At 46.4% G+C, this 22,290-nt stretch overlaps 1 protein-coding gene across 1 annotated transcript; it reads right to left on the reverse strand.

The window, feature by feature from the left end:
* Positions 1–1,974: 1,974 nt before the first annotated feature.
* Positions 1,975–20,337, reverse strand: setdb1b (SET domain bifurcated histone lysine methyltransferase 1b). Its single transcript, XM_012842003.3, has 24 exons — positions 20,154–20,337; positions 14,730–14,961; positions 14,288–14,451; positions 14,143–14,186; positions 13,550–13,859; positions 12,960–13,161; positions 12,027–12,100; positions 11,595–11,785; positions 11,170–11,299; positions 10,696–10,930; positions 10,152–10,292; positions 9,508–9,793; positions 8,834–9,186; positions 8,206–8,322; positions 7,218–7,387; positions 6,642–6,890; positions 6,179–6,343; positions 5,642–5,808; positions 5,069–5,091; positions 4,931–4,970; positions 4,628–4,715; positions 3,867–4,132; positions 3,484–3,572; positions 1,975–2,902 (listed from the first exon to the last, which is right to left on the reverse strand). Exons 2-24 carry the CDS (start codon positions 14,954–14,956, stop codon positions 2,785–2,787), a joined length of 3,849 nt encoding a protein of 1,282 aa, XP_012697457.2. The 5' UTR covers positions 14,957–14,961; positions 20,154–20,337; the 3' UTR covers positions 1,975–2,784.
* Between the last annotated feature and the right edge of the window lie 1,953 nt (positions 20,338–22,290).

The following is a 22,290-nucleotide window of genomic DNA, read 5'->3' on the forward strand; positions in this document are numbered from 1 at the left end:
TTGCCTGAAAGTTTTGACCACATTCGCATGAAGCACCTGTACTTGCGTGACGTCAGGGCCAGATCAGGGACCCGTTCCAGAGTTGGTCACTGTGTGTTAGTCAGGTGCAGCTGCGGTCTGCACCTGTAGGAGCTGCTCAGACTGCTGGAGGTGCAGCGCCCCCTGCAGGGCATCCTGCTGCTGTCTCCCCTCCTGCGGTGAAATGTAAGTCACATCTCTGGCTGTGTGACCGAATAGCTGACTCGTAAATACTGTGGCTGAAAAGGAATGTTTCGACTTAGCCACAGTAGTGAAGGAGGAACCTGCTATTTCAGTTCAAGGTCACTGTTGTCCCTGGAGACAAACTCACATGTGCTTCAGCACTTCCTGTATCACTGCATGACCGTGACTTAGTAGCCTGCCTACTCCACTGCAGTGGGAATTAGTACCTTTTTTTGTAAGGAAGACTTCTTGAACTTCCAACCTTGATTTTTCTAGTCCTCAACATTCCCAACATTCACAGGGTCCTCAAAGGTACAACTACAGAAGAAACAATACACCCTGTTGCCTCTCGGTGAAGGAGGTGATGCTTTATACCTTCACACAAACACTAGAAACTAGCCAGACAGCTGAGAATGGTTGAGCAGGATCTGCCTGATAACGTCACACACACACAAGATCCACCTGGAGCTGAGAGGAATGCAATGTTCCAACATTATACATAATCAACATGTTGTTTATTGGAGCTAGGCCACTCTGAATGATGAAGGCTAAGGTTTCCTCATTTCCATACGGCAGCTGACGGAGCACGTCTGTCTCTGACGTGAGCTGAGTGACACTAGACAACGTGTGACCATGAGGACACTGCTGCACACCCATACCTGTCAAGTTCCCATTGCTTAAATCCATGAGGTCAGTGATTGAAATCCCTGAGCCATCCTCAGGGCAGGACTGTGGTCAGGCTAGTCCCAGAGTCACCCCCCCCCCCCCCCCCCCCCCCCATGATTTAGGCTCTCAGATGTAAGCTATATTAAATACTTTTTCGTCAACAATAACAATCTTTAGCAGCTTCTTTCTTTTCCTACAAATCTAAAAGTGTTTGGTGAAAACAGTAGGAAAGTAACATGCTAGCCCAGCTAAATATCAGTTTAGCCAAGTACCAACAAATTCCCCCTCAAGAATAGTGAAAAGTGTAAGTCACTTATATTGTAAGTCACTTCTGATGGATGTATATTCTGAGCAGTGGTGAAACTAGATAACATTTTCATGTTTTTGATCCAACCATGTCGATGGGGGTCAGTCAGAGGTTTTACAGACATTTAACTATGCCTTTCAAGGTGCACTTTTAAGCCTTTGAGATCCAATTAAAATATAGATAAGATAAGATATAAATAGATCAAGATATATATTTTTCTGCCCTGGAGGGTGGTCCAGGGGGCATATTCATCTGGTTAACTGCATCAATGGGGTGCACTTTGAAGTGAAATTGGATGGACTTCTTTTGATTACTATTTAAATGCTCTTGTAAGGGCAAATGTTACACCCAGGATGCTTTGTCGTCTAGTGAGCAATGTTTGGCACTGCCGTCTGTGCAAGTACGGCAATCCAGACTATTCTCATTTGTAGTTCCATGTTGGTAGAACGAACTGCCTAGCACTACCAGAGCAGGGGCTGTACCTGTATTAAAAATGCATTTAATAAAAGTTTTCTTCATTCAGAATCTTGAATTTTAGCCACCGATCTCTAAGAGTCGAGGAAGGGCTTCCACACCACACACCCCGCTGGCCTCCAGTGCACCACATCCCTTCACACCCTCATAGTGTTACTGAGCACCAGTGGCCACGGACGAGAGATTCAGATGTCTGCTCCCGACCGGTCCAACCACATCCTGCCCTGCATTACAGAGTGTGGGTGGAGTGAAGCATCCATTTTGAGCCAAGCACCTAGTAAAAGAGTAATGCTATATACGCCCAGCCTCACATCAACATAACAGGGTTTTTGGTCCTTAAACGTAGAACTTTAATCGAGACAAAAGTACATAATGACACACCTGGGCATTTATAAACAACAAAACAATGAATACAAATATGCATCTGAAAACAAAACGAATAATAAACAGAGGAGAGAGGGGGGGGCGGAAAGAATAGAAGCAAGATACATAAGATGCGAGATAAGATAAGATGGTCAGAGAGCGATAGATGATGAGATAGAAAAGATGTAGCGATGTGAAGTGGCTAAGAGAGAGATGTAGGCCACACCACTCGGTGCCATGAATACAGTAGTAAGGCAACCTACTGTACAGCCTGCTACACAGGGCAGGTGAAATGCATGATGGGACTTTTGTCCTGTAACAAATATGAGATGTGGTGTCCAGCCTAAGGGTCCTCCACTCCCCCATGTGACGCCGTCTCTAGAGACCCAGAGTCCTCCCCGGTCCCCTTGGAGTTTAGTGTCATTACGCCCCTCTTCTAGGCCACTCTGCAACAGACCTGGGCCATGATTCACACCAGAGCCATCCCAGACTGAGTAGCTCTCTGGGTCAACTCCATCAGTTTTTACTCTTGTGTCTGTGTGTGTGTGTGTGTGTGTGTGTGTGTGTGTGTGTGTGTGTGTGTGTGTGTGTGTGTGTGTGTGTGTGTGTGTGTGTGTGTGTGTGTGTGAGTGTGAGTGTGAGAGAGAGAGAAAGAGTGATTGTATCCTCATTTCTCTGCTGTTCCACAGCCAGGATGCTTCTGCACTCGTTCAGCGCTCCTTTCCCTCCAGGTCACCGTTGCCATGGGAGTGGTGGCGTTGCCACAGCGACAGCTACAGCAGGCGCCCTCTGCACTCTGTGGAGCCGCAGCAGCACAGCAGCTCCTTGCCCTCCACGCTGCCAACCTCGTAGTTATAATCCCACGTCAGCTCTGTGCCCGCCCGGATACGCCTGGGGACAACACACATGGGCATATGACACACACATACACACACATGGGCATATGACACACATGGGCATATGACATACACATACACACACATGGGCATATGACATACACATACACACACATGGGCATATGACATACACATACACACACATGGGCATATGACATACACATACACACACATGGGCATATGACACACACATACACACACATGGGCATATGACACACACATACACACACATGGGCATATGACATACACAAACACACACATGGGCATATGACATACACATACACACCTGGGCATATGACATACACATACACACACATGGGCATATGACATACACATACACACACATGGGCATATGACACACACATACACACACATGGGCATATGACACACATGGGCATATGACATACACATACACATACACGGGCATATGACATACACATACAGACACTGGCACACGATGCATACATGCACGCCATATACATATACACAAATTGATACTGGCCATACATTCTCACAGTCATACAGGTACATTTCTTTGGCAGATACATTGATACGAGGACATAGAGACAGACTCACTTGCTGGCAAAGAAGGCTACCCAAGGGAAGCGCAGGTCATGAGTGTCCACAAACACGTTCTGGACAAAGAGATTAGGACTGCAGCTGTGCTGTAATTCAGAGAGAGACAGAGCGAGAGAGAGGGGATGAGAGTTAGAGAGAGAGAGAGAGACAGAGAGACAGAGAGAGCGAGAGAGAGCAGTTAATGGATAAGTCAATGGACAATAAATTAATTCTCACATAAGAATTCCAGGTGGACCTGACCAAAATTGGATACTTTGTTTGTGGACAGTATTTACATGATGGTAGCTTTCAGTACACTACCTACAACTTTGTAACGAGACCATAGTACGCAATTGCATTGAAATAGCTGCATATAGACACAACTCATAATATGCACTTACATTGAGGTAGCGTCCGAGGTTGCCCTCCAATTTGGCGTCGATGATGTAACAGGACTCCTCTCCATCGAAAAACTGTCGTGTGGACTTGGAGACCGCGTCACCCCCTCCTCCCCCACCTGTGTTCTGCGGGGGGGCGGTGGGCCCCGTCCCCGTCGCTGGCCCTTCCACCTGGGGTTTCACCGGCCCCGTCTTCACCATCATACCATGGGAGGTCTTCAGAGCGAAGCCCCGCGTAGACTTTACCGCTACCTGTCTCTTTACCAATGCTGGAGAGAGGAAGGGAGGTAGAGAGAAAGAAAGAAAGAAAGAAAGAGAGAGAAAGAGAAAGCGAGAGAAAGAGAGAGATCAGAAAAGAAGAAGAACAATGATGTAAAATGAGGGCGACATTGAGGCGACAGGCAGCTTGGCGGGCCCAAATCCACTCATGGCAAATAAACATGACTTGATGATGAGGAGGAGGCAGGTGGAGGTGATGGTGTGGGGACATGTGCTGTGGTCAGCAGGTGGAGCTGATGGTGTGGGGACATGTGCTGTGGTTATCAGGTGGAGCTGATGGTGTGGGGACATGTGCTGTGGTTATCAGGTGGAGCTGATGGTGTGGGGACATGTGCTGTGGTCAGCAGGTGGAGCTGATGGTGTGGGGACATGTGCTGTGGTTATCAGGTGGAGCTGATGGTGTGGGGACATGTGCTGTGGTCAGCAGGTGGAGCTGATGGTGTGGGGACATGTGCTGTGGGTAGCAGCAGGCATCTCTCTCTTACCCTGAGTCTTCTTCTCACGCTCCTTGTTGTCATCTGAGCCTGAGCTGATGGTCTGAACATCGTCACTGTCAGAGAGGCTCATCACATCCTGAGAGAGAGAGAGAGAGGAAGAATGGAAGGAGAGAGGGAGAGAGACAGTAGGCAGAACTTGACACACTGGTATGACACAAACAAGAGAATAAGAAGACAACCATCTGAAAGTGTGTGAGGACATTGCGGGCTGGATGCTGCATGTGACAGAGCAATGCAAATAATGTGTGTGTATGTCTGATGTTATATGAACTTAAGTCATGGTGTTGGTACCGTGTTTCCAGCTGGCTTTTTCCCACCCTCAGTTTTCACACTGCAAACACAAACATCCAGGAATCATAAACACATGGCCACTTACAGCGAGTGATATGCTTAAACAGGTGTTTGGAAGAAGGAAACTGTGTTACTCACGTTATCTTGGCTTCCACTGGCTCCTGAACAGAAACACACAGACACACATGAAAAGAAATCAACATTTACATCCTCAAAGGCATCACGTTAACATCAAATGAGTAGATTCCTATTCCAACCTATTCTTACAGATGGACCTGATTTAAACCTCAGGTATTATTGGGAGAGCTGTGAGGTGTAATAACCAGCCATGCCTCTGAATGCTCCATTCTCTCCTAACTCCTCCCTATCCTCTCGTCTAATGAACTTAAATGAACCAATGAGATTAATTTGTACCACGCTGGTTGTGCCTATTCATAAAAAATTCAACACGCGCCGGCCCTCGTCCGACCCAGGTCCAGAGGTGGGTCATGAAACCCAGTCGAACAACGCGGGTTATCCCTTTCATTCTAAGAATCAACACGGGTTATCCCTTTCATTCTAAGAATCAACGTGGGTATAACCTCCTATTCTACTGACAGTAGTGTTGTAAGAGGTACTGTTCAAGGTCTACTGGCGCCAAAGAAATATCCTGCAGCTCCAACAGGCAGATATTTCTGCTCTTCCTCCCCCCTTCCTCCCCCCGGCCCTTACCTTCTTCTCAGTCTTCAGGCCCTCTGTTTTGACCGTGACAGTGGCGGGCGAGGAGCTGAGCCACGAGGCCACTTTACTCTTCCCGCTCTCCTCCGGCATGGGCGGCGGCTTCCTCTCCTCCTTGCCCTCCGTGGACATGCTCATGCCATCCTTACTGTCCTGGCTCCCTGACAGGAGCGACACACAACACACACGACCTTCAAACACAGGTCTCGAGACCCCTCTGCTTGCGTTCTTATATGCCCTTCGTCTGTCTGTCTGTCTGTCTGTGTGTGTGTGTGTGTGTGTGTGTGTGTGTAGGCCTCTTGACCCCTCTGCTTACGTTCTTATATGCCCTTCGTCTGTGTGTGTGTGTGTGTGTGTGTGTGTGTGTGTATGTGGTGTGCGTGTGTGCGTGTGGTGTAGCTCCAGTAAAAACTTCATATCCCACAATCACCCTTGCTTCTCTGCCTTGTTCTCACTTTCCTGTAAGTCCTTGTGTGTGGTGTAGCTCCTCTACACATTGAGACTTCATTTCCCATACACCCCTGCTCTCACCTTCCTTCATGCCCTTGGCCTGTCTGCGCGTGGTGTAGCTTCTCCACACAGAGCTGGATGTAAAGTATGTGTCCTTCACAAACGTGTCGTCTGAGCTGTCATCATCATCCTCGTTAGACTCCTCGTTATCGTCATCCTCTCCCTCTCCTGAGGAATCAGCTTGGCCTGCTCGGATACACACACACACACACACACACACGCGCGCACACACAAATGTGACAACATTATGAGGACATTTCATTATGAACACATGAAAGGACACAGATATGCAAGGACAGACAGATAGAAGGACAAAGATGAGGTCTTGTCCAGTTGTTGACAGTGTTGTTTAGGGGCCAACAACACTGACCTGAGCTCTCTATTGCACCACAGACAACTGGTCAATGTCACTCGACATCACAGAGGAGAACACAGAGGAGGATGTGACATCACAGACATGTGCATCCCTTCTGCGACCTCTCACCTTTGCCGCCGTTGCCGCTACTGCTGTTGTCCTCGTTCTTGACGGAGGCTTTGGTCTGGAGGGTGGGGGTGGCGCTGAGTTTGACACGGCTCATGTCCACTCCGCTGCCCTCGCTGTCGGAGCAGTGCGCCTCGCTCTCGTAGCCCTCCTTGAAGTTCTCCACACTCTCGATGTGGTCCAGGTTGGCAAAGTACTCATCGCCCATCTCCAGGCCCTCCTTATCAGCAAAGTCATCAGTCAGGATCTTGCCTGAGGAGGAGGACAGATGGAGACAGAGCGGTTATGTTAACGGCAAGTGGACCGAAATGGAGCAGTTTGAGAAATATGTTTTCTGCCAAAAAAGAAAACATGAAAATTCTACTCCTATTGGTGGGAGGGGGGCCCATTTATGAGTTGCTAGCAGAACAAAGTGAAATGCTTGCCGGTAAATGATCCGGCATTGAGACATTATTTTATGTTCCTCCTATACTGAATGCCATCAATGTACACCACATGCGCTGTAATATTCTGAAACCAAAGTAATAAAGCATCAAGACAATCCGACGTGTAGGAGAGAGACTGCCACATCTGTCTCACCTGCATAGATACAGACAAAGGAGCCCTTGGCAACGTCGTCGAGGCAACGGATGCCCCAGCCCTTGTTCTGGGTCTTGAAGAGCTGAAGGCGAACTTGCAGACCGTGCTGCACCAGCCTGTTAGTGCACATCTGATGGTTACAGCGGCAGCGCTTGTTGCACTCGTATATCCTACAGGACAGGTAGATAGAGAGAGGAGAGAAGGTTATTATATTATCCTACAGGACAGGTAGATAGAGAGAAGAGAGAAGGTTATTATATTATCCTACAGGACAGGTAGATATAGAGAGGAGAGAGAGAAGGTTTTTATATTATCCTACAGGACAGGTAGATATAGAGAGGAGAGAGAGAAGGTTATTATATTATCCTACAGGACAGGTAGATAGTGAGAAGAGAGAAGGTTATTATATTATCCTACAGGACAGGTAGATATAGAGAGGAGAGAGAGAAGGTTTTTATATTATCCTACAGGACAGGTAGATAGAGAGGGGGGGGGGGGGGGGGTTAGAAGACATTTTTACACTTGATATCCCACATCCCATTTACATTAAAAGGTTATTATACAGGGGTTTATTATAACGGCATTTTATTACACACTTATATCACCAACAGAACCACAGGATGGAATGAAATGAGCAGGGGGGCACTGGTAAGGCACCATCACAATGGACCCTGATGAGCATCAGACGCTGGTCTCTAGCGACCAGCCTGAGGGTCCAGACGGACAGACAGATCCCTGAGCCCTCAGCCAGAGCAGGGAGCAGGACAGTGGACACTCACCCTGTGGGCAGACACTCACCCCGTGGGCAGACACTCACCCCGTGGGCAGACACTCACCCCGTGGGCAGACACTCACCCCGTGGGCAGACACTCACCCCGTGGGCAGACACTCACCCCGTAGGCAGACACTCACCCCGTAGGCAGACACTCACCACGTGGGCAGACACTCACCCCGTGGGCAGACACTCACCCCGTGGGCAGACACTCACCCTGTGGGCAGACACTCCTCCAGCCGTTTGTTGACGTAGCCGGCGCTGCCGTTGATCTGTGCTCCAGGAGTACAGCCAGTAGCCTGCATGGTCAGCTGGTGACACGAGCACTTAGACCTGCAAGGGACCCCACGAGAGGATGGGGAGGGGGAGGGGTGGGGTGGGGATTGAACAAGAGAAAGTGACGTAGAAGGACAAGAAAAAAACGAGAAAAAGATGAGAGGGGGGCAAAGGAAAAATTCCAGGAATGAGGGGCTTATGGGTAAGTGGCTATAGGACATGTGTAGTTTAGTTCTATGTGTGTCCCACTCAATGGCCCCTGCCTGTGCAGTCGTAGCCAAACAGGACCTCGCAGGGTTAAAAGATGAGGCTAGCCAAAATTGTTTGTGTGTGTGTGACTGAGAATGTGTGTGTGTGTGAGTGTGTGAGTGTGTATGTGTGCGTGTGTGTATGTGTGCGTGTGTGTGTGTCTGTGAGCATTTATGTGTGTGTGTGTGTGTGTGTGTGTGTGTGAGTGTGTATATAAACACCTGAGGCTCCAGGAATCAAGCTGACCTGTAGTGTCCAGTGTGTGTGTGTGTGTGTGTGTGTGTGTGTGTGTGTGTGTGTGTGTGTGTGTCCCACTCACTTGTCCCTGCAGCCGTCGGTGCAGTCGCAGCCCACCAGGAATTCGGGGTTGGTGTTGATGAAGACACCGTCGGCGGGGAGGCGCTCCTTGCTGTAAATCACGTCGGGAGGCGGCTTGTTGTCGATCTCGTTGACGCAGGAGAGCGGGATGTCCTCGTTGCTGTTGGTGATGTCGCGGATGAAGTAGAAGGGCCGCTGCGGCTGGAAGCGCCGGTCCACCAGCACGTACGGGTCCAGGCAGAACATCTCCAGGTAGATGAAGTCGCAGTGCGTCTGGAACAGGTAGCGCTCGATCTCCGCCATGTTGCGCAGGCACAGCCCACACGGGGCCTTGTAGATGACGTGGAACGACATCTGAGAGAGGAAAGGTGGAGGACTTCACACTCAAGAATGACAGAACTAAACTCAAAGAAGCTTTAAGGAGTTTAAAGTGCGGTAAAGCATGTGTGTGTGTGTTGATACTGCAGTTAATGTGCCTGTGTGTGTTGATCAATGTTTCCCCTAGGTTTACAGTTTTGAACAAAGTTAGGGGTAGGGGAAACACTGTTGATGCTGCTGTAAAGTGTGTGTCTTGAAGCTGCAGGAAAGTGTGTGTGTGTGTGTCTTGATGCTGCAGGAAAATGTGTGTGTTTATGTGTATTAATGCTGCATAAAGCGTGTGTAGGGCTGTCCCACCTTGCGGTTGAGCCGCCGGCGTCCGGTCATGCGGCGAAACTCGTAGAGCAGGGGTGTGAGCAGCGGGTTGCGTCCGCAGTACTGATCATGTTTGGCCGGTCGGATCCGCTTCAGGCAGTCGGGCGAGCAGTTGTGCGACAGGTAGAAGAGGCGGTCGTTGGGCGCTTGGTAGGACGGCTCCTGGGGGATCCGGTCCTTGGGTAAGGCAGGTGTCGGGAAGGACGGCTGTTGGGGAGGGACAACCGTCGTCAAGGTCTGCACCGCACCCGCCTGAACCAGGAAATACCTGCGAGAGAGAGAGAGAGGGAGGGGTGGTAGTTAGAAGCTAGTGCTAGTAGAGAGAGCTAGCTATGCTAGTGCTAGTAGAGGGAGTGTGATGTTTCTGGTGCTTCCATGCAGTTAAGCATCGTACAACCAGCTGATAGCCATTACGGGTTCGGCCACTTAACAATTTAGCTGACATTTATCCAAAGCGACTATGCAGCCAGACATTGTATGAGTGCTCCCTGGGTGTGAAACCCAGAACTTTGTTCAAGTTTGTGCCTAGCTCTACCAGCTGGACTTCAGGAAAACTTAATCCACTAGGAATGAGTAAGATCCTCTTAATTGGCTGGTTTATGAATATTGCACTTTCTGACACCAACCTGGACTGGGTGCCCTGGTTAAGAATGGGCACGACCGTCTTCACAGAAGCCTGATGGCCGGGGAGCAACCCTGGGCGCTGGGGGATGTATGGAGTGGTGCTTTTTTTAGCCAACTGGAATTTGAACCGACTGTCTGGACTCCTGTTGAGGCGGATGGAGACAGGGGTTAAGACACCCAAATCGCCAAATCATGCAAAATAAAACAAGGCAAAACAAATGGCAACAAGATAAAGTAGAATTGCAGATGCGAGATCACCATATGTTTAAGTATATGCCTAAGAAACTGAAATGGAAGACGACATACAGGAAGCTATCTCTGCCAACAACTAATACTGACAGAAAACAACAAAGAATGTCAGAGACCAAATGTAACCTCAGGTTTGGTTTGAAGCATATTAACCCAAAACAGTACTGAAGTGATTCTATAGAGACATTCACAACTATAACACATTCAGTGCTGGGTTGAGTAAAAAACTAAAAAGTATTATCTGGACAACAACACTGAGTGTGTCACATTTAAAGACCCCCATAACCCCTTACTCACTCTGAGCGGAGAGTCTGCGCAGGGGGGACAGGGGCGAGGACAGGGACAGGGACGGAGACGGGGACCGGAACAGGGACAGGATGAGGAACAGGAAGAGAAAGAGGAACAGGAAGAGGAACAGGAACAGGTTTTGGGGCGGCTGGCTGGGTGGCGAGGGGTCGAGGGCCCATGGTCTGGGGCGCGGTCCTGAACTCACTGGTGTACTGGACCACAGGCCCTTTACTCCTCAAGGCTCCTGCGGGGTCGATTTGTTTGTTTTAGTTCAGGATTATTTGTTTATTGTATTTATTACATTTTTAGCAGTTTGCATACTGTGTACAACACTCTCTATCTCCATCGCAAACTCTCTCACACACTCTCACACACACACTCACTCACACACACACACACACACACACACACACACACACACACACACACACACACACACTCACACACTCACACACACACACCCTCACTCAGCTCTAGCTTTACCCATATTTGGACGAGTCCTTGGCTGTCCAGCCACCTTTTTCTCCTGGTTGTTAGCAGTGTTCATCTTCAGGTTGAACATGGGTTCTAGACGTGTAGAACCGCGGTAGATCCACTCACTGCGTTTATCATCCTGCACACATATAAATACAAAAACATCACGCATCCACAGACACAAACAGCATTTAGTCATCTGTTACACCCATAGAGAGCTGAAGCATTCTTGGCTTCCCCTCTCACTAATGACATGCTGCTAATCTACCCGTCTTGCACCTAGCCATGTAACTAAGACTTTCCACATTCAACTAACGCTTCAGGTGTAGTAAGTCATCCCGTTTCTAACAAAATATTTGATGATAGACAGCTTTCATAAGGGGTTTAACAATAATCCCAGGAGGCCCCTAAACAGGGATTATGTTGTGTCTGACCAGGAAGAGGATCTTGACGAGGCTGCCGTCCACCTCCTCCACGCGGCTCCGCCACCAGGTGCCCTCCCACTCGGTCTTGATGAGCTGGCTGGGCTTGAGAAGCACCATGGGCCGGTTGGGGTAGGACGTGATGTACTCCTGAATGAAGTCCTTGCAGGACGCGTCCTCTATGTCCTCCCATGTGTACTTCACTGGAGGAGACAGGGAGGAGGACAGGAGGAGGCATAAGGACAAAAGGAAATGGGAAGAGTGGGACAAAATCAAAGAGGGAGTGGAGGGTATACAATGGTGAGAGTGAGTGAACAGAAAAAACAAAGGAGATAGATAGAGATAGAAACAGATAGATAGATAGATAGATAGATAGATAGATAGATAGATAGAGATAGAGACAGATAGATAGATAGACAGATAAAGCAAGGAAAGCTTCCTTACTTGGTCTGCAGACTGGGTAGAGTTCTGGCAGGCTGACATATGAGGCATATCCATCATCAAAAAAGATCAGGAACCTACAAGAACAAGAACAAACCTTATCAGGAACCACCAATCAAAAACGGCAAACCTGAGCAGTGGTCTCCAACAACAGGAAAATCAATCACATCATGGACATCCATTCTGCTGGTCTGAACTTGAGTGTGATTATCCCCCCCCCCCCCCACAGGTTTCTTTTCACACTACCGTGGTCTGGTTTATGTCATCAACACGCAAGCAACGTACAGCTTTTATTTACTAATGCTGCTAGGCAACGCTAGGCAATGTAAGGGAGGAAAAATGGAAAGCTGCAGAATTTGTTTTCCTTCATCTTTTTGTTCTTTTGGCCATTTTCGCTTTGCCATAAATGATGCGAGCTGCTCATGTAAGGAGGGTTTCGCAGAGACAGGCGACAATGTGATATGAATTAGCAGCTTTGCTTGTAGAGCATACATGCATACCATCCAGCAAATATTTCTACGTAGCGGTGCTTTATAGTTTAGAAAATTGTTCTAATTCATAATTCTAATTCGCAGTCATAAACGGTGTTTACATTCTGGTTTCAGATTGAATAGCCTTCACACCAAATATTAACTGCACTGGAGTTCAGTTGAACCGTACCCCAGATCCCCGTTTTCTGCAGTACGGTCCCTTGGTGCACACCAGGGTTCAGAAAACAGCTCACACATCAACGAAATGAACCGAACCCCGGTCCGGTCCGCACCAAAACGGAAAGCACCCTAATTTCTCCTGATTCTTTCCCAAACCTTTTCCCCTTCTCTAAAGTAGAGACAATGACACCATTCCTCGTGCTGCCTTGTGTTTCTCCCACTTTCAACACACACATAAACTCACCCACCCTACACAAATGTCTTTCTCCCCGCCACCTCTCCTCACCTCATACGGTTCTTGCTGTTGGGCATCTCTGCGACGACGCCAGCGTACAGCCACACTTGGTTACCGTCCTTATACTTGGCGACGACACGGGCGCCCACATACAGTCGCTCAAGGGTGGGGTTGTAGTCGAACGCAACGTGGTTGCCAGATAGTAAACTCTTCCCCTTGTTCTCAAACTTCACCTTGTACTTAAACGTGTTACCTAGGAGGCAGAGCAGGTCACACACACACACCATCATTACTGGACATCTGCTTCAAACACACACACACACACACCATCATTACTGGACACCTGCTTCACACACACATTACTGGACACCCGTTTCACACGCACACCACCTGCTTCACACACACACACACCCCAACATTATATTATTGGTATATGTGCAAATGTGTGTAACGTACGTCGTGTGTGTGTGTGTGTGTTTGTACACATACCATCTACATAATGTGTACAACAGTACTGCATCATATACATGACTTTGTATGTATGAGTACTGTTATATGTGGTGTGTGAGTATGTACATGAAGAACACACAGGATTTGTGTGTGTGTGTGTGTGTGTGTGTGTGTTATTACTGATTACTCACCCACAGATTTGATGGCGATGAGGGTGCCTTTGTGCCAGGTCTTGGTGCGTTTTTTACCCAGAATGCTCATGTCCACCTTCATGGTGTCCTCCTTGAGGGAGAGGTTGGGCTGGGTGGGGGTGTTGCGGGGCGCCTGCGAGACAAACACGGCCGGGACGTTGAGCCCCCCCGAGCGGAGCGGGGTGACCATGGGGGGTTTGGGGGGGCTGAGACCGACGGCAGATGAGGGGGCAGTAGGGCTGGTGACGGTCTGAGCGAGCTTCTGTACTTGCTGCGAGCTGCGCTGGAGCGCTGCAGACGCCTCCTTCAGCTGAGAAACACACACACACACACACACACACACACACACAAATGAATGTACATACAAAGAGGTACAAACACATGTACAGAATCAAACCACAGACATACAGAGACAAAGTACAGACACACAGTCGCGCACACATACACACCAGCATTGAGACACATACACCGAAAAACACACACACTAATAAATATGTACAAACATACATTTAGACACACACACACTGAGAGTCATGTACAAACACATGCATGCGCACACACACACACACACACACACAGGGAATTTGCCTTACCACGGGGTCCTTCACTGGCGTAGTGATTGTCTTTGGTGGGACCACTGCAACAAACCAACATATTAAATCCATACCATGTAAACACCCACCATACAACAGAAAAGGAACAGTGTCACAGAGGAGCGGGTAAAAGATGCAGACTCACAACAACCCACGGCTATCACGTCATCATCGTCGTCATCATCGATCTCAATGACCTCCGACGTCTCAACCACACTCCCTCCCTCGTCCTCTGAACTGCTCTCCCGGTACGTCAGGCCCTTCTTGATGTACACCTGTTTCACCAGCTCCTCACATTCTTCAACAGACCTACACACACACACACACACACACACACACACACACACACACACACACACACACACACACACACACACACACACACACACACACACACAATTAACATTACTGTACACAGGTTTGAACATATCCTCACACTCTACAACAGACACAGACAAGAGTTGAGGCAGAAGATATCAACCCCCCCACCACCACAACCACACACTCTCTCCCTCTCCTTAACCCAGTCTGAGAGTTCAGTGACACATACACAGATTACACACACACACACACACACACACACTCACTCTGAAGCATTGAGGCAAAGGCTATCCACGGAAGCCACCTCTCTCTCCCTCTGTTCGACCCAGGTGGAGAGTTCAGCCAGCTGGGCTTTCCTCTGTTGCACCACTTCACTCTTCTCCACCTGCTCCTCGATCCACTGCTTGAGCTCGTCCAGCGACACGCCCAACTCCTCCTCCAGCTCCCGCTCCAAACTCTCCACCTCCACCTCCACCTCCATCTCCATCTCCATCAGTCCTAAGAGAGACAGTCGACAGACAGACTTTTAAAAACTAAATCATTTCAATATCCCGGCCTTCATGTTTTGCTTCATGCGATGGAAGGATGGCCATCTTGGCCTGCCCTATCAAGACATTGTCCATCATATAAAGCTCAGACACAGCCTGCCTGTACCCACAACTGAACACAAACACAGAGAGAGGGAAAGAGAGAGAGATAGAAAAGAGAGTGAGAGAGAGACAGAGCAGCGAAGGAGCGAAACAGAGTTAAATATTAGGATAAGCTGAAGAAACATAGAACCAGCAGTAGGCAGGGCGTTTCTGATGGAGGATGCTTATGCTAGAGGTCTGTGCTCCTGTGGGACCCGGCGCAAAATAGTGCGGCGCGGGACTCGTTTTGATTTTGATTGAGCAACACAACTCTCAATCCAGTTGTCAACACATATGATCACAAAAGGAAACAACACATTTATGATTTTGGAGCTAACTAACTCAAAGGCAAAAACCTTACAAAACAACAACAGCACAGTTGGCACTGATTAAAGCTTGATGTAAAGTTCAGGTTGTTTGCACCGAATGTCTTCCCTCAGACGCAGTTTTCATCCCACTCTCAACTAAAGGAAAGTGTTGGATGTCATGAAACGGATAGATAGACAGTAAGCATGTGTTCTCAGTCAATATGCTGGATGCGGGAGAAATGTGTCGATGTAAAGACCTGCGCAACTCTGACCAAGGAACACACTGTTAAGGACAGATGACTGAGCATCTCCAAAAGGACAAGGCTGGACATGGAGAGATGCTCCTGGTCAACAGGGGTGCTCCTGGGGGGGAAAACCCATGAACTGGCCAAAGGTTGCCAGGAACCCAGGGCTCATATATAGGCCTATTTTTAGTTAAGGTATTTAGCAGATGCTTTTATCAACGCTTCAACAATGAAAAAATGTATAAGCACAATGAAATGTAATTACAGTGCATGAAATGCCCTGTATTGTTATTCCTTCGTTTCTTATACTTCGTATTCTTTGTACCGACTTCTGCGATTAATTCAGCTCGAACCGCTTAACTTAGAAACTTCGTTCAAACGTTGTCGCGTAGGTCTTGTAAACGACACTTATGCTATGTATCTTCTTTCCTTCTTCCAATCTTTTTTCCTTCTTTCACTCTTCTTCCTTTCTTCTTTCCCTCTTCTTTCTTTTCTTCGTTCCTCCTTCTACTCTTCTTTCCTTTCTTCACTCTTCTTTCTTTTCTTCTTTCCTTCTTCCACTCTTCTTTCTTTTCTTCTTTCCTTCTTCTACTCTTCTTTCCTTTCTTCACTCTTCTTTCTTTTCTTCTTCCACTCTTCTTTCTTTTCTTCTTTCATTCTTCCACTCTTACTTCCTTCTTCCACTCTTTTACTCTTCTTTCCTTTCTTCTTTGCTTCTTCACTCTTCTTTCTTTTCTTCTTCCTTTCTTAACTTTTGCATTTCATGCACTGGTATTTCCTTCAGGAAATGCATTTTCTAGTTTATGAAACAATTTTGTTTTTAGTGAGTTCATACGTAGCAATTACTCGGTCTGTTGTTTTGTCTCAGAAAAAAAAGATGCAACATGCTAAACCAGAAAGATGACTATATGACTTGGCTCATCAATGCCAGGAGTAAAAAGACTTTCAAGATGGCAACCCACAATGCATCACACCCTGTTGTGCATGGAGCTGCGTAGCCACAGATCATTCAGAGTGACCATGTCAAGCCCTGACCACCATGGAAAAGGAAGGCTATAGGCATGCAAGCATCAGAACCTGACATTGGAGCACTAGAAGGTCACCTGGTCCGACAACTCCCGTTTCTTTTAAATGATGTGGACATGGTACATGGGCACCCTTTACCTATGGAAATGACGGGATTAGTATGAAGGAGCCAAGCCAGTGAGAGGCAAGTGTATGCTCTGGGCTCCTCGCCGCTTACAGGACCTGCTGTTAACGTCTTGATACCAGATACCACAGGGCAACCTCAGACGTCTTGTGAAGTCCAAGCCCCCATGAGTTATTAGGCAGGCGTCATAATGTTTTGGCATAACACTTTTCATCACACATTTTTTGATTAGTAGAATAACTCCTGTTAGCCTGGCTTTATGAAACAAGTACCAAAACAACATCTTCCTCCAGTTCAGGTAGAATACACCCTATCGGTTAAAGGGAAACTTTGGGATGTTTCAATCTGGGCCCCATTTTTATCTTTTTGGGTCCAAACTTTTACTGGGGACAATTAACGATCGAAATCAGTCCAGCATTGAGTTAGAACACTAAAACAAGCAACCACAAAACATCTATACAAGAGAATCCTATATGGCAAGCCAGCACATCGAAGTACCGCTTGTTTTCACCACTGACAGTCTTGTAAATGTTATTATAAGGGTCTGACAACATGGAATGGATCCCTACAGATATATACAAGTCTGTTTATCTAAATAACTGCAAAGAAACTGCAGAAAGTTACTGTTTGTACAGTCATTTCTTTTAGCTGTTTAGCAGTAGTTCCATGTAGTGCTGTAGTGTAGGTCAGGGGTCTTCAACCTTTTTCAGCCCAAGGACCCCTTGGCTGGGAGAGACACTGAGCAGGGACACCCACCCCCGCAGCCCCAAATTTGGGCCTGATATTCATATAATTTATTTAGAACTAAGTGTCAGTCACACACACACACTCCCCTACACATGTTTGAACAGAATTACAAATAATCTGTGACACAAAACTCGTTTCAATTTATTCTGTTTATTATTGACATTTTTTCTCCCTTACAGTTAGCCATCACTCTGTATTAAATTAGGGAGGGACAAATAATTGAGTAGCTTGAGAAGCTTAAGTATGGATGAAATAGCTCATACCTAGTGAGAATCTGACGTTTGAGAATTCATCATTCACGTCTTTGGCAACAACATTCTCCCTATGAAGCATGCAGTGCGTCATACATGGCTCTTTCACCGTCTGTGCACATCGCGACACATTTTGGCCAGGGTATATCATGTTCACGGAAAAAATTGTCGATCACTTTGAAAATCTCTGAACTTTTTTTACCTGCAGGCAGCTGCTTACAGAATAGAAATTCCTCCTGCATCTCATTTTCGTCGACAAATCACAAAAAAGCTAAAAGCTGAGCGTCGTTTGACACATCGGTGGATTCATCTAATTGCAGCCTAGTAATGCAAACAAATCTGCTTTCGGGAGTTTTGCGACTAGTAGTGCCCTCACATCAGCTGGCGGGCATTGGGATGCTTTTCAGTTTTTTTAGGTACTCATCCTTCCCAAACATTGTTTTGCACATATCACTAGCTGTTGGCAATATTAAACTTTCCGCAATTATGTATGGCTGTTTGGTCTGAGCGACACGTAATGCAACTTGATAAGAGGCTTTTAAAGCTAGCTTGCACACTTTGGCTGATTGTCTCATCAAGGTCTGCTGGCCCTCAAAAGATTCTAAATATTAAATGTTTTTTTTTCTTTCAAGTGAGCATGGTTTGTCTTTTAATGTCGTTCCAGCTTTGATGGTTTCATGGTTTCGTTTGATAGCACGGAAGAGCAAACCACGCATAATTCTTCACCATCGGTCTCTTTGTAGGCGAAGGCAAACTTCAGATAATTCTCTGAATATTTACGTATCTTCTCCCGTTTGCGCTTTTCACTGTTCATGGAAGGGGTGTTGGTATCCTCTGAAGGTAGATCATCTGAACCGCCATCAGGGGTGTCTGACGAGGAGCTTTTGTTCCGAGAAATTACAAAACGATCAATTATTTCAAATTGTATGGTTATGGCAGGTAACGTCTTTTGGCACCAGATAGCTAAATGTAGCTAAAAGTGCATATGTTGCCATTATGGTCGCGTGAACACTCATGGGTAGCCTATGTATTATTTTTAAGGAATAGAAAGCAATTTTTACGTTCTGTTTATGTTTATGTAGTGTTTTGGACGTTTTTAATTTTTGGAAGAGTGTAAAAATGCTTCAGATGAAATAATTTGGCGGACCCCCTGCAGTACCTCCGCGGACCCCCGGTTGAAGACCTCTGGTGTAGGTCATGTAGTGCCTGTAGTCGATTATCGAAAGGAGGCGCTCTCCTTTCAGTGCCCACTCCCCAACACCACACCGTAGGCCAAACAACTACAGGCACTGAATGGGGCGCCATGTCAGAGACCGGAAGAAGAGTAAGCTAATAAACGGACTTTACAAACTGTTCTTTACAGTTACAGAGATAACAGGCTATCTCTGTAGGGATCCTTTCCGTTGTGTAGCAGTTTTGCAGGTGCCAGACCCAGGTTGGTATATCCCTTCTCGTGAGCAGTTACCTGACGTTCTACAGCCAGACAGCTTGAACTTTTGACAGCGTTCCTTCTGAACATGAGACTTTCGCCCTTTCATGGCATGCTACACTACTTGCTGTAAATGACTCGAATGTAAACAGTAATTTTGCGATTGTTGATTATATTTATCAAACCTTTAACACCACTGTTAGAATAGCCAGTGGCTATCTAACGTTAGTTAGCTATCGTGCAACAACAAGCTGATTCACTTGCTAACGTTACCAACATTAGGATAGCTATCCAACTTAATGGTAGAAATGTTTCGTCACGAGAAGAGCAGTAAATCGCATATTCGTGACAGTGAGTCAAAGACTATTCGTATCTATCAAGAAGTCTCATGCAAACTGAATATTCACTACGATTACATTTCTGTGGCCCTTTGTTTTGAAATGTGCTTCTGACTGAACACGACAGGAGTGAATTACGGTAATTGTAGTGCGCATTCTGCCCCAGTAATATCCTCCACTATAACTTGGAAGGTAATAAAGAAAGAAAGAAAGAAAGAAAGAAAGAAGCTACTTCAAGTATACACTACATTTGAATCTTCTTGTATTCATCAAGTATAATAACAGAAAGGTAATAAGTCCTTAAAATGGCTGCACACACGGCCCAGATTCCCTTTCGAACAATGTGAGGTAGTGCGACCCACAGTACAGACTTCTCTTAGCTTTGACCTAGACTGCATATAATTTGCAATCGCAAACTACTAATGCCAGTTCCAATAATAATGACGACTACGATCCGTCTTTAACATTAACACAAAATGTGTCAAATTAGCAGATTTGCAAACGATTGCTTTCGGCACAATAAACTCCAGTATGAATTTGCTCGATTAGCTAACTTGCAGTTAGCTCACTCAATGTTAGGATGCAAGCCTTACCTTATTTATGTTCTTTGCTTCTCTGTATATTCAAATAGCTGAGTGCAGGCCATAGTTTTGTTCACTTATTGACTTATTCGTGAGGCGACATGTATTTATGTAGGACTACAGCGTTGTGCTGTAGTTTTAATTTTTCTGATAATTTGGAGAAACTACCACACGGTAAGCATGCAAGCTGAGCCCGCCCCTGCTCCAATCCGCATCCTGTTCTGAGTTGATTGACATTACTTTAAGCGGGTCTGCTTTTCCTGGCGTCACAGCAGAGGAACACGGTGGTTCCTCAACAGGCACGAGGATCCTGTCTGCGGGTACCAGTGCCACAAATAGGTTATGACCAGCGAAACGAAGTTTAAGGAATAACACTCTTATGCATCCGCATGCATAGCCGCAATTCTCTTTAATATAGTGAAGCAAAATATATTCAAAGCCTACATTTTAATGAATCATCAATAAACCGATCCTAAACACATTTATTGGTTTGGTCTAAAACTATTGAGCTAACTACCTAAAAGACAACAACAGCACAACAAGCTGCAGTATGGATGGATCTTTCGGATGCCATTTGCCATAACAGTGCTCCAGTCTGTTTCCCCTCCTGTGTCCTCAATAGATATGTCCAGTCAGATCTATCCACAATGACGGTAGATGGTCCATCAGGGACAGGATGCGAGAGATCAGGTTGATTAAGATCATCCTCACATTGTTGATTGATGTGCAGACGCTGGTCCAATGGTGAGGATGCAGACAGGGTCTCGTCTGACTTCTTTCGCTATGACAAGACATTGTAATGATGCAACAAACAATGTTCCTCCCTAAAAAGGTAGATATGCAACATCTCCTGGCCTTCTGTAGCCTAGTGTGTTCTCCTTGTGATGTGATGGTCTGAATTTGGGTCCACTGTTTTTGCACTTTTCTGCCCTGTCGTGTTGAAATGTCTTTTGTTATGTACTAAGACCTCATATATTACTACAGAGAACCTAATTCACCATGGAAATGATTAAAAAGTCATAACAATGCACAATGACTAGGTAAACAGTGTCTGAATCACCACTCCAATGACAGAAAAGGTAGACAGTCTGAATATTATAAGTGTAATAGAAGTTAGCATTTCTTTGTTATTAATTAGGCAGCCACATGGGAATAGTATTGACTTTTCAAATTGTGCATCTTATAATCAGCCTTATTTTATCGTTGTGTGTAACCAACTCCACATTGGTTTGGTTGACTCCATCATTGGTTGGAACAAAGGATGTTCTTCCTTCGGCAGCTAAAAAATTCAACATGCCGCAGAAAGTGATGGTCGAGTTCTACACAGCCATCATTGAGTCAATCCTCACCTCATCAATTACCATCTGGTTCGCTGCCTCTACTGCAAAGGACAAAGGCAGACTGCAGTGGATCATTCGGTCAGCCGAGAAGGTCATCGGCTGCGACCTGCCGTCTCTCCTAGACCTGTTCCACTCCAGGACCAGCAAGAGAGCATGCAAGATCATCGCTGATCTTTCCCATCCCGGTCACCACCTATTCCAGAGACTCCCATCTGGCAGAAGGTTCTGGGCTATAAAGACCAAAACCTCGCGCTATCTGAACAGTTTTTTCCCCACGGCAGTGGTGCTCACAAACAAGCCCCCTGCATCACACTGACTCTGGGTTTGCCAATTCCAATTCACAATTATTTATTATTATTTAATATTCTGTATTTGTCTTTTATTCTTGTTTTTGCTATTTTGTTGTTATGTTATGTGTTTTATGTCCTATGCACCAACCACCAAGATAATTTCCTGTATATGTAAATATACTTGGCCATTAAAATAATTCTGATTCTGATTCTGATTCTGATTCTGATTACTCACTGACAAAATGTCTTGTTTTAGTTTAGTAAATTTAACTCAAGAGAATAGGAAAATGAAGGACGATTTAAAAAAAAATGACTGGAGCTGCGAGGTAACCACCTGTGGCAAATCCAGAGAAGGGTCTCCCATATCGAATGGAGCTATTCAATATTCTAGAACTAATGAAACAAACCATGAACTATTGCTCATCTTTACCTCCATGCACTAAATTGTTCTTTGGGTTCTCTCCCGCTTGTCAACTATTGGCTGTTTTCATTTGATTCTTCTTCATTGGCAAAACATGA

Source organism: Clupea harengus, chromosome 11 (genome assembly GCF_900700415.2).
Source record: "Clupea harengus chromosome 11, Ch_v2.0.2, whole genome shotgun sequence".
In the NCBI taxonomy this organism is placed as follows: domain Eukaryota; kingdom Metazoa; phylum Chordata; class Actinopteri; order Clupeiformes; family Clupeidae; genus Clupea; species Clupea harengus.